This window comes from Erythrolamprus reginae, chromosome 2, assembly GCF_031021105.1.
Source record: "Erythrolamprus reginae isolate rEryReg1 chromosome 2, rEryReg1.hap1, whole genome shotgun sequence".
Classification (NCBI taxonomy): Eukaryota; Metazoa; Chordata; class Lepidosauria; order Squamata; family Dipsadidae; genus Erythrolamprus; species Erythrolamprus reginae.
In genome coordinates, this window is record NC_091951.1 from 196,536,597 (window position 1) to 196,550,094 (window position 13,498).

Sequence of the window (13,498 nt, forward strand, 5' to 3'; positions counted from 1 at the left end):
AGAAGTTGCTTGCAGTACTGCACTCTAACCAGTGCACCACCAAAGCTGTCCTAATGTTTCTCTCTTATAGTATCATGTGTATAAACACTGTTATATCTTGTAACTGACAAAATAAATAAACAATAAATAAAAAATAAATAAACTTGCCTCCAGAGGTTGTAAATGATGCAACACTGGAAGATTTAAAGAAGACATTGGATAACCATTTGTCTGAAAAGGTGTAGGATTTCCTGCCTAAGCAGGGGGCTGGGCTAGAAGACCTCCAAGGTCCCTTCCAACTCTGTTGTTCTGTTCTGTTCTGCTCTGATCTTCTCTGCTCTGCTCTATGCTATGCTATTGGAAATACATACTGTTTTTTTAGAAAATGGAGTATGAAAGACACCACAGTAGTCTAGGCAAATGATAAGATGGTGTTGGTTTTCCACAAGTAAGGTTTTTTGGTCAGAAAGTTATTGATCCCAGAAAACCTTTAAAATAAAGATTTCAAAGAAGCAAATTTGAATAGTGCCTAAATTATGAATGAAGGTTGAATTGCCACAATTGTTTAGCTTGTACAGAGAAGCAAAATCATTAAATTTGGTGTAGTACTACAGTGAGAAAAAGAAAAGAACAATTTAATATAAAAATGAAAGAAACAATTGAATGAACTTATTTCTACAGAAATAGCCATTTCTTGGCCATTTCTAGCCAAATCCCTTTTATATAGTCTGCCAAGTTTGAATCTGAGGCTTGTGGGTGAAGATATTCGCTCTTTCTATTCTCTGCCTTGGTTCACAGATTTTCCATCTGGCCTGCCTAAATTTTTTTAAAATACTTAATAAATAGCATATCTTTCTCAAAAATATGGGTTGAGCAATTAAACTTGTCTAGCAAGCAAGGATGATGTATTCACAACAGAAGAGAATATATGTTGCTCAGAGTTGAATTGTGGAGTCCTTGGTGCTCTCTGAGCATAGCTGTTTGCTTGCAGATGTTTTATTACCTACCTAGGCAACATCATCAGTGCATTCACAATATATAAATGTTAAACACCAAATTAGTATCCAATGACTCCCTCTAACCTATATACTTTGTTTGTTTGTTTGTTGGATTTATATGCAGCCACTCTCCGAGGACTGGGGGTGGCTTACAACATATAAAAAGAAACAATAAAATACAGCAGGCTAAATCCAATTAATTAAAACTAAGTACACTACTCTAAAATTCTTAATTATGTTAAAAATCAATCATACCCATTCAAACAACAACCATACATAATATTCGTCGGCAAGGAGGCTAAGGTCTAATTTCCCCAAGCATGGTGGCATAAATGAGTCTTAAGATTCTTATGGAAGGCGAGGAGGGTGGGGGCAGTACAAATCTCTGGGGGAAGCTGATTCTAGAGGGCCGGGCCCCCCACAGAGAAGGCTCTTCCCCTAAGCCCACCAAGTGACATTGTCAAGTTGATGGGACCTAACCGGTCGCTGGGACTCATATGGCAGAAGGCGGTCCCACAAGTAATTTGGCCCGATGCCACCAAACCTACTACTAAATCTCTCATACCTATAACCTTTAGATGGGTGGTGGTAAGCCATGCACCATAGAGACAATCAATTTTGAACCAAGATATCTCAAATGGGCCAATATGCAGGATGCATCCAAAACCTGTGTTTCCTGGCTCCCGTGAGAATGAAAATGGGCAAATTAGAGGTGGCAACATTGCCACATCACCATCCAAATGATAAGTAAACTGATCCTGCTGTAGTCCTCCAGAGGCCAAGTAGACTGGATTGCAGTCAGCCATGATCAGGACTATAAGAAGGAAGAAGTTGTTCCTATTCCCACTACTTTTTTGTCCTTGGTCATTCTGTTTCTCTGTTTATGTAAAGACATATCTCTGAAATGGTGACACAACAGGTCACGGGGTTGCCTAGTTCAATCTAAGAATCTTGTGAGAAGATTCTTCTAGAGCAGAACCTGAGAATATATTGACCTTCAAACCAGTCATTAAAATTTGATTTAGTGGAGGGGGGGTGGAGAGACTAAATTTTGATTTAAAAGGGACAAGATATAAAACAGATGGAGTTCCAATCTGGCTAGAATGTTACTATCCTGATACAAAGTTATTTTTTAAAAATAAATTGCTTTAATTGAAGAATGCAGCTCATCCTATTTTCTTTTATGTGTGCAATTTGTAGAAATATAAAGGAAATTGCTGTATTTATAACATAGTGGAAATGCGATGTGGCAATTGTGGCATATATAAAATGGATTTTTTTAAAAAAGAATTAAGAATGGAAAAATTAATTCATGAAGAAAAAAGATATAATTTAAATATTCCATATTATAATGGAAAATTATATGTTTCCAAATATTACTAGGTGTTAACTGGTTGCTATAACAATTAGCATAAATTAGTCTTCAATTAAATAGAATCTTTCTATAGCCATATTTTGCTCTTATCATCCAATTCTTCTCCAGTACAAAACTATGTCTACTTAAAATCAAGACAACCAATTTTATAATGATGGGTTTCTCTTTTATTTTCAGTGTCCTTGAAAGGACATTTTAAGTGCTGTCATTTGTTCTGAAGATGAAGTTATGTTTGTTCCTTCAGCAATTTAAATCCTTTGCTGGATTTGACATGTGACCAGAATATTTGAAATGTTAAACTTATTTTTTTCCTCCCTTTTATTTTAACCAAAGGAGAAATAAAAAAATATGGGAAAGAAAAATTAAAAATGCAGTAGACTGTAATAAGCATACATGGTTTTGAAATAGCCTAAAAACAATATACTTCTAAACTTTAGGTCTACGCTAAGTACATCTGGCTTTATGCTTCTCATATTTATTTTTTCAGTGCCACAAAAAATACAGGGAAGAAATTATGTACTGGGTCTCAAGATGCTGCTAGCTAGTATGTCTGTCCATTTTTGGTCATTATTAGGAAAGAATCAAACAGGGCTAAATTTTGTATATGGGAGAACCAATTAAAAAAAATTGAATTAAGCAATGGATTGCATGGGTGTGGGGGAAATCCCTAATATATCCTTGTGGGAGGAGCAGTTCGCCAGCATCTTGGAATGCTGCCAGTTCCCCATTCTAAGCCTGATGTGGAAGTCTAACAATTACTGTGGAATATAATGAAAATAAATGTTAATGCTTTTTCAATTATATTGTTCCTTACTGAATCATGAACATTAGTTTTCCATAACAAAGAGATATGTGCAGTCTATATTCACATAGAAAGGAGGGTTTGTTTGTTTGTTTACTTACAGTAGTATGTTATTACTACCCTACTTCTAATAATTTTCAGCGAATTGTTTAATCCTAGGAAATGTACTGCAAACAAACCCTAGCCCCCAATGTAGAGTTAAGAAGTACAGTAAGTCACAATACCCTAGCATCACAGTACTGGTTCCCCAAAAGCTTTAGAAACTGAATCCTGACCTTCTCCAGATGTTTAATTCTTCAAGTCTTTGCCCTTTCTACCTTAGTGATTTTAGTCATTGTGTCACAGCTATTGTTGTATCTTCCATTATGACATATGTAAGTGTGTATAATTCACAGGATGTTGGCTGACTTCAGGCTTCTCTATTTTCAGGGTATTCCAGGTGAACCAGGCCCATCTGGGCAACAAGGAAACCCTGGATCTCCCGTGTGTATTTTGTTTGCATGTATATGGGGAAGGATGGGATGTAAAGGGTGGGGATAAACACGAGCAGGTCATTTGCTGGTGAGTCTGTTAAAAAAAAAACCAACAGGGAGGAGAAGATTATAGGCATTAGAAAGATTTTTGTTACTTTTGTGAAATGTGGGTTAACATTTTTTCCCAATCAGTATTATATTGTTAATATTCTCCAGTCTCCATGTGGGCTATTATTAACCACAGGAGGACAGTTCCCACGGGTGTCTAATTTTATTCTGACTGTGAAGTTTATTAGCAACTGGGTTCATAGAGTGAGGACAGGTATAATATAAAAACAGTTTGGAGAATATTATAGTGCTAACTTCATCCGACTGTGATAGGGATGCAGATCAGCACATTGAATATTCATGTTACTTGTTTCATCTACATAAATTCAGGGTAAAGTGCACCTATTTAATTTTAATTATGCCATCCAAATAGACCAATATTTCTGTGTTTGATCATCAACCTTAACATAGAAACCTTATAAAAAAAGAGCATTAAGAGAGAGGCTAGTGCTGTGCAATTCTTTGAAGAGGTGCTTCATTTTCTTGATAATGGAATTGAAACACTCCCTCAAAATTCCTTAAGAAGCAATATCGGCTCACTTGCATCTAAGAACCAATGAAATAGCTACGTTGTCTTCTCTTGCTGTCCTTTAGAATCCATTTCTGCCATCTCCTCCAGGGCTCATCCAATGGGAGAAGACTAAAAGAAGTCTTCTTCAAAAAACTGAAAGAAAAAGCTAAGGAGCTTTCTCCTAGTATCCTGGACTAAGTGCTTCTGAGTTACATACCTTCAGCAAATAATATAGAATTGCCTGAACCAAGCTGAAGGTGACTAGCTTGGAATGTCCTTGGTGTACTGATAGTCCTCACTTAATGATGGCATTTAATAATTGGGACCAGGAACTCCACTGCTATGGTTGTAAAGCCATGAACATTACATAAATGCACCAACTTAACAGCAGTTCCATCACTAGACAAATCCCCCATGTTTGTTAGATACAGTGTCACTTGTTATCTTTTGCAATTTCCTGCCATCTTCCCCACTGATTTTGCTGCTCAGAAGTTAAGGTCTCAAGTGGTGATCATTTGACCACAGGATACTGCAACCTCATAATTGTGAGCCAGGTACCAAGTACCTGATGTCACTATGGGGGTACTATAACACTTACAATTATAAGGAACCATTGTAAGACTCCTCATTTAATGCCATCAGAACTGTGAACAGCCACTGAATAAGGACTACTTGTATGCAAAAGGATTTGCATACAATGACTAGGTTTGAGAGAATTGCATGCAATCTTAAGCATTTACTCTGGGTTACTTGCCAAAAACAGATTTTCTGCAGCACTCATCAGAGGAGAGAAATAATTTGGGGGAGCATCTTTGGTAAATGTATCAGGCATCATTTAGGTTCCTCAGAAGGTTAGCGAAAATTTGCATAGTACAAATCTTTCAGATTTACATCAAATGCCAGAAGTACACAATTGAGTTTACTTAGCATACCAAGAATGTGTGTGTGTGTGTGTGTAACATATTTTTGCTGATAATAAAAAGGAAGGGAGACTAGTATGGATCTATTCCAAGCTTATTGTGCTCTTATCAGCTAGCCATACCCTTACCAGGATTTGAACCCGCAGAGTCTGCATTGTAAGGCAGTAGCTTTAACCTCTAGACCACAGGCTCTCCTCCTCTTAGCTTGTACCAGGGAAGGAACATACTTCTTTCCTTTTGCCTCTCGGCCCCTCCAGGGGCCATATCCAAGGCAGTTAAATTTTTATAGCCAATAAACTATAATCTATATGTGTAACACATTTGTGCTGATAATGAAAAGGAAGGGAGACTAGTATAGATCTATTTCATATATATATAGCAATAGGCAGGCAGGTAGGTAGGTAGGTAGGTAGGTAGATAGATTAGATAGATAGATAGATAGATAGATAGATAGATAGATAGATAGATAGATAGATAGATAGATAGATAGATAGATAGATATTGGGGGGGTTTCATATATATTTCAGGTTGGATTGCTTGAAATGGCTGAAAGTAACTTTCTCTTTTTTCTAATATAAATTGATTCGAGACACCCAAATTGCTATAGCAAAATGAATTGCATTGCCTCTGCAATGGAAACTATTTCATCAGAGAAAGAAACTAATCAATGCGAAATTCTGTAGAAAATAATTGGTGGGGGAGGGTGTTCCATTAAGAATATATCCTTGCAGGGGAATAGATATATTTGAACTGAAAGAGTATTTCCTGGATAGTCCCAGGGCTCTGAAAACATTAAGAAAGCCTTATCTCTACAAAATAATAATAATAATATTAAAAATTATTCTTGTAAATAAACATTTTTCTCCATTCTGTTTGGTTTTTCTCCTCCAGGGCTTGCCTGGTCCTCAGGGCCCCATTGGACTTCCAGGAGAAAAGGTGAGTTGGAATTAAGGAAGGTCTAGCTGAGGCATAGAATCAGAACTAGGCTGAAAATCCCAATTTTTCAAGGTAGCTATAGCAGCGGGCATCAGAGTTCTGCCACTGGGATCTAATGCAAAAGACTGCTGTGCACGGAATTTTGTTAAGCATTAAGATCAATCTGATTTTGCAGCATTTTCACCTAATAAGGCTCCAAGATTTCTTTATTTCAGCCTTGTAATATATAGTGGGAGAGAATTACATTTTGTTGCTGATTTTATTTCTGTAGTTGTGCAGCTTAAATATGCTACAAATTCCTCAGAACCCTGCCAGTGGCTCTCCTTCTGTAATCCTGTTATTTTAGCATATACTAAGACATCCTGTCCTATTGCTCTCCTATATCTCCTATACCTTTTTTCTATTCCTATATCTCTTCTTCTATTATTTCATTGATATGTTCTATTACTATATCTTCTTTTCTATTCTTTCATAGATATATTTTACTATGAGTATCTCCTCTATAACCTTCATCTATTTTACTATGTGTATATTTATCTATCTATCTATCTATCTATCTATCTATCTATCTATCTATCTATCTATCTATCTATCTATCTATTTGATTTGTATGCCACCCCTCTCCGAAGACTCGGGGTGGCTAACAGCAATAATAAGACAGAGTATAACAATAATTCAATACTAAAAACAATTAAAACCCATTATAATAAAAAAACCAAACATACATACAGACATACATACCATGCATAAAATTGTAAAGGCCTAGGGGGAAAGGGTATCTCAATTCCCCCATGCCTGGCGGCAGAGGTGGGTTTTAAGTAGCTTACGAAAGGCAAGGAGGGTGGGGGCAATTCTATATATATATACAGTATACCCACTAAAACTCTCATTGTGTATTGGACAAAATAAATAAACAAATAAAATAAATAAATTAGATAGAGGAGATATGAGAACTGATCGGACATTGTCACAAATCAAATTGTCCCACCCAGCTTTCTGAATATCTCCCTGCATTTTCTTCTCACAGGGTCCACCTGGAAAATCGGGAATACCAGGATTGGCTGCAATGGATGGACCTCCGGTAAATGCCAACATTATTAAAATCTTCACAAACATGGTACTCAAAGATGAAACCAGCACCCTTTCCTTCTTTTGCAGTAGCACTAATATCTGAAGAGGGGTGAATGATGTGAATATATAGAGATCTACATTCGGAATACTACATTATGCCCAGAAGAAAACTTAGCTCCATGCCTTCCCCCCCCCCTTGTCCATTGACCCAATATACTTTCCACGGTTTCATTTTGGTGAAGTACCTTTAAGCAAACATTCATAATACAGTTACTTCATAACATTGTCTTTTCTATTGATTTTCAGGGTCATCCTGGAAGAGAAGGGCCAGCTGGAGAGAAAGGAACTCAGGTAAAAAGAAGGGGGAAAAAACCCTGCTTCCGAGAGGCAGAAGTAAAGCTTGCTATAGAGCGGGGATGGCAGATCTTTTTTCCCTTGGGTACAAAAGGTGCGCGCGCATGTGCACACATGCATAATTCAGTGCCCCCCATTGACCTTCCCTCCCTGTACATGTGTGCATTCCCCGTGCTGCCCTGCTCCCTGCATCTGTGCAAAACCCCTGCAATCCCCAGACATGCACAGACAATGACCCGTACCCCATTTTAGATTTAGATTTAATTGGATTTGTATGCCACCCCTCTCCGGGGACTCGGGGCAGCTCACTGCATGTACAGAAAAAACAAGAACAATAATAACAATCCAATTAATACATTAAAAACAATATTTAAAACTCTAATTAAAAAACTATCAATATCATTCATTCAACAATCAAACTAAAGCGTTCATTGGTCAGGGGAGAAGATCTACGGAACCCCAGGCTTGGTGGCAAAGATGAGTTTTTAAACTCTTTCAGAACTCGAGGAGGGTGGGGGCAGTACGAATCTCTGGGGGGAGATGATTCCAGAAGGCCACCCCCCCCCACAGAGAAGGCTCTTCCCCTAGGTCCTGCCAGCCGGCATTGCTTGGTTGACGGGACCCTAAGGAGACCAACTCTGTGGGACCTCACCAGTCACTGGGATTCATGCGGCAGAAGGTGGTCTCAGAGATAGTCTGGTCCTATGCCATGTCGGGCTTTATAGGACATAACCAACACTTTGAATTGTGTCTGGAAACAGATTGGTAGCCAATGCAGTCCGCGGAGTGATGACGAGATATGGGCATGTCTTGGAAGGCCAAAACCTGTTCACACGGCTGCATTTTGGATGAGCTGATGTTTCCAAACACTCTTCAAAGGTAGCCCTCTGAGGCCACTGCAAGCCAAAAACAGTCCATTTCCAGATTTCTAGTGGGGCCACTAGACCTGTTTTTTTGCCCTTCCCTGGCTCCAGAGTCTTCCTTGGAGCTGGGGAGTGTGAAACCAGACTCCCATGCTCCCTTCCCTGAGGCCCTCCAGAAGCTGGAAAATCCCTCCCAAACCTCTGTGGGAGCTCTGGACTTACCTGGCATCCAAAATGGGCTGTGTGGAGGGATGGTGTGGGTGGGGCCAGCCAAAAATCAACTGTCCAGTACATGCATGTGTGTTGGACCTGAGCTAGGACAACAACTCACATGCCTGCAGATATGGTTCTGCATGCCACCTATGGCACGTGTGGCGTAGATTTGCTATCATGGCTATAGAGGCATCTAAAGTCCATAATTTAGAAAATAGGTTTTTCCCCCAGTCATCCAAAAAATTCCAAAACTTCAGAAAGTGGGGGATTTAGGGTCTTTAAGATTGCAGCAAGGGTGGGGAGGGAGGGAGGCTGCCTGACAGACTTGTTTTAAATGTCTTTTTCCTTCAGGGTCCATCTGGTGCAGCAGGACCAGCTGGTTACCCAGGTCCACGAGGAGTAAAGGTAAAGAAACACAACTTTTATCATTTTCCAAGAATGCACATTTCTACTGAAATTTCTCCCCCCCTTTCCTCCCTGCCCTCTTTCTTTTGTTAGAGCCTGCTTTTAATTGCCAGTCTATTTGTTATTATTTATATATTTATGAAATCAACATAGCTACCCAACTGACCTTTGCCCAGGATGGGGTACACAATCAGAAACAGCAACAAATAACAAATAGCAACAACTTCCAAAATATACAAAAACGTAGTAAGATATATTGCACACGAGGCTATGTGAAACAAAGACAAAAACAATCAAGATGGGTACAAAATCTTCTGATTCTGTCCCAGGGAAGAAAAACAGGTATTTGTAAAGTATCTGAAAAGAAGGTAGGGTCAGAGCCACCTGGATCTCAAGGAGATGGTGTTCCATGGGATAGTGACAGAGAAAGGCTGTCTCCTCGGTCCTGCTAGAAGACACTAGTTAGGTGAGGGGACCTGGAGCTCCATTGGATCTACAGCCCCAACACATAGTCAATTTGGTCAGATATAATCAGATAGTAAAAAATAATTGGAGACAGATAGTTCCACAATCAGACTCTGTTGGACATCAACATTGCTTGCAAATTCTATAGAAGTAGTCCTTGACTAACAACCACAATTGACCCCAAAATTTGTGTTGTTAAGTGAAGCATTTGTTAAATGAATTTTGCCGCATTTTATGACCTTTCTTGCCTCAGTTGTTAAGTGAATCACTGCAGTTGATAAGTTAGTAACACATTTGTTAAGTGAATCTGGCTTCCCCATTGATTGTGCTTATCAGAAGGTCACAAAAGCTGATCACACATGACCCAGGGACCCAGCAACAAACATAAATATGAACTAGTTGCCAAGCATCTGAATTTTGATAACATGACCATGGGGATTCTGGAAAGGTCGTCACTAAAAAACGGTTGTAAGTCACTTTTTTTCAGTGTCATTGTAACTTTGAATAGTCACTAAATGAACTGTTGTAAGTCGAGGACTCCCTATACTTGCAATGTGAATGGATATGCTGAGATGTGCCCATAACTACTCATGCATTTGCATTATTTGAGTCATCTTCAAGGGCAGCTGCATGTACTGTAGATCAGTGTTTCCCAACCTTGGCAACTTGGAGATATTTGGACTTCAACTCCCAGAATTCCCCAGCCACCGTTCACTGGCTGGGGGATTCTGGGAGTTGAAGTCCAAATATCTCCAAGTTGCCAAGGTTGGGAAACACTGCTGTAGATGTATTGCAGTGGTTCCTACATGAGATAAACAAAGTATCACTGTGAGTAAAGCCTCCTGCTATATTCAGCCCTATACCAATGGAGGATGTCATTGAACAACCTCAGGTAGAGGCTAAGCCAAGGCAGGAAGGTCAACAGGAGGTGTGCTAAAAGTCAGATGATGGCTGCAGACATACAATCAAAGCTTGCCCTGTCCTGAAGGCTGAATGCTTTTGTTCAGGGCAAAGAACTGGACTGGGAACCTTCAGAATTCAGCCGTCACTACTCAGACCTATCTTTGGTATCTTTATGTGTGATGTCATTCACCGCTTGTAGCTTTCTGCCTTGTAATCATGGCTTCTACAGTATATCAAAGTGAATGTAAAAGTTATATTGTTTTCCTTTTTCCATAGGGGGCATTTGGAATAAGGGGCCTGAAAGGCAGCAAAGGTGAGAAGGTAAGTCTCTGAAGAGAGTACAAGGCAATGTCATAGAAAGAGGTCTACAGATTTCATCACATTTAAGAGAGCATTTCACTGCTGCTGCTTTCTCTGTGTTGCTAATGTGCTATTCTAGAACAGATCATGAACATGCAGTAATTATTCATTATGTGCTTGATATGAGTGTTGAGGTTCCATCTGGGTATAAAGCAGTTTTGAAAAGCAGTTCTTTTAGATTTTTATATTAATTTCTTGATTGCAACAATTTAGAATGTATCATTGGGTAATACGGTAATAATAATAGTGATGATGATGATGATGATGATGATGATGATGATGATGATAATAATAATAATAATAATAATAATAATAATAATAATAATAATAATGTGGATAAAAAAAGACCTGGTCATGGCTTACAAATGGAACTCTCAAAAAGGAGACAGAAGGACTAATACTGGCGGCACAAGAAGAGGCCATTAGAACAAATGCTGTCAAAGCCAGAATTGAAAAATCAACAGACGATCCAAAGTGCAGACTCTGTAAAGAAACAGATGAAACAATCGATCACATACTCAGCTGCTGCAAAAAGATCGCACAGACTGACTACAAGCATAGACATGATGCTATGGCACAGATGATCCACTGGAACTTGTGCCGGAACTACCATTTACCAGCAAAGAACTGGTGGGATCATAAGCCCGAAAAAGTGGTTGAAAATGAGCAAGCAAAACTACTGTGGGACTTCAGACTGACCGAATTCTAAAGCATAACACACCAGACATCCTGATTGTGGAGAAAAAGAAAGTATGGATCATCGACATCGCAATCCCGGGGGACAGCAGAATTGAGGAGAAGTAGCTAGAGAAATTAGTGAAATACGAAGATCTAAAAATCGAGCTGCAATGACTCTGGCATAAGCCAGTTAAAGTGATCCCAATGGTACTTGGCACGTTGGGCGCAGTGCCAAAAGATCTCAGCGGACATTTGAAAACCATTGGAATTGACAAAATCTCCATCTGTCAGTTGCAAAAGGCCACTTTACTAGGATCAGCAAACATAATTCGCCGTTACATCACACAGTCCTAGGTGCTTGGGAAGCGCCCGACTGGTGATGGAATATGAAATCCAGCATAGGGATCTCGTTTGCTGTGTTGTATTGACATAATAATAATAATAATAATAATAATAATAATAATAATAATAACAACAACAACAACAACAACAACAACATCATCATCATCATCATTATTATTATTATTATTATTATTTATTAGATTTGCATGGCGCCCCTCTCCAAGGACTTGGAGTGGCTCACAACAATACACCATGTACAAATCTAATGTTAAAAAACAATTTAAAACCCTTGTTATAAAAAGAAAACAATCACACAACCTGACAGACCATACATAAAACCATAACTTTGCTAGGATCAATTCACACCCCCCAAAAAACAAAAAAATAACTCCAACCTAAAACCTTTCAAAGGAGCTGGAAAATGTTTTGGTTGTTATTTAGAGGTAGCCTGGAAAATTTTTTATAGCAGTTAAAATATTGTCCATATCTGAAATTCATCCAAATTTTACAAATTTTACAATCTCCTTTCCTAAATAATTCAATATGTTCAGATTTGGTTTTTGAAGAATTTATTTTCAGTATTATCTTTGAAGTTCTGACTAATAAATTATTTCTTTGTAGTTTAAAATTCTTATAGTCAGACAGTAAGCAATAACCGACAAGGTTGACAGGTGGGGGAATATAATTTCAGGTTCAGGCACAGACATTTTAACTAGGAAGTCTACTAGCTAAGTGTTCTTGTTTTTATGTATGTATGCAGTGATGGGCTGCAAAAAGTTTTACTACCACACTATGGACGTGGCTTATTTTGTGGGTGTGGCTTGCTGGTCATGTGACCAGGTGGGAGAGGCCTGACAATCGTGTGACCGGGGTGGCTTAAAGATCATGTGATTGGCTTAAATGTGGCCAACTTGACATCACTCACCTCAAGGGTTTGGGTTAGGGTTAGGGTGCCTGGTCTCTCCTCGCCTCAAAGAGATACAATTTCCCTATCTATTTACTATTACTGAACATCCAAAATATACTATTTAATTCTATGTATATATGCCATATGGGTACATACATATTACACATAGGAACACAAAAATATACATCTACTATATGAACTGCATGTGTATGTACGCACACACACACATGCACAGCTCTTCTAAAATTATACACACTCAACCTCATTTCCTGCTATGGGAAAAACATATCCAGAGCTCAGAAGGGAAAAAAAGGAAAAAAATTCAAAATTTTTCTACCAGTTCTGTGTACCTGACCGTACCCATAGGAGCCCATCACTGTATGTATGTATGTATGTATGTATGTATGTATGTATGTATGTATGTATGTATGTATGTATTCATTCATTCATTCATTCATTCATTCAATTTCTATGCCATCCAAATATGTTATATGTTCCCTTTTTTGGGGGGTGGGGGAATAAGAACACAAATTACCACTGTAGATTTGAAGTAAAATGAATTTTGCACACTGTTAAAACATATGATTATTTCTTTGTATTTCAGCATTAAAATAAGATTGACATCTTTATTATTCTCATGTTTTGACCTTTTATGGGTTCCTAGGGTGAAGATGGATTCCCCGGCTTCAAAGGTGATATGGGGCCCAAAGGCGATTGGGTGAGCAATATTCTTCCCAGGTGACATATGTGTGCAGGCTTTTCAATGGACCACCACTGAGGCTTTAGAAATTCGTTCCTTACTGTTAGCATTGGCAGTAGATTCTATTAACGGTAT

General features: G+C 38.6%; 1 protein-coding gene across 2 annotated transcripts in view; it reads left to right on the forward strand.

Moving 5' to 3' along the window:
- COL5A3 (collagen type V alpha 3 chain) overlaps window positions 1-13,498 on the forward strand; it is a 164,098-nt gene that overhangs the window by 97,024 nt on the left and 53,576 nt on the right. For both annotated transcript variants that reach the window (XM_070741057.1, XM_070741058.1), the window contains 7 exons: window positions 3,584-3,637; window positions 6,058-6,102; window positions 7,130-7,183; window positions 7,480-7,524; window positions 8,955-9,008; window positions 10,653-10,697; window positions 13,328-13,381. In XM_070741057.1, coding sequence (XP_070597158.1) covers window positions 3,584-3,637; window positions 6,058-6,102; window positions 7,130-7,183; window positions 7,480-7,524; window positions 8,955-9,008; window positions 10,653-10,697; window positions 13,328-13,381 — 351 coding nt within the window. The remainder of the gene's footprint in view (window positions 1-3,583; window positions 3,638-6,057; window positions 6,103-7,129; window positions 7,184-7,479; window positions 7,525-8,954; window positions 9,009-10,652; window positions 10,698-13,327; window positions 13,382-13,498) is intronic.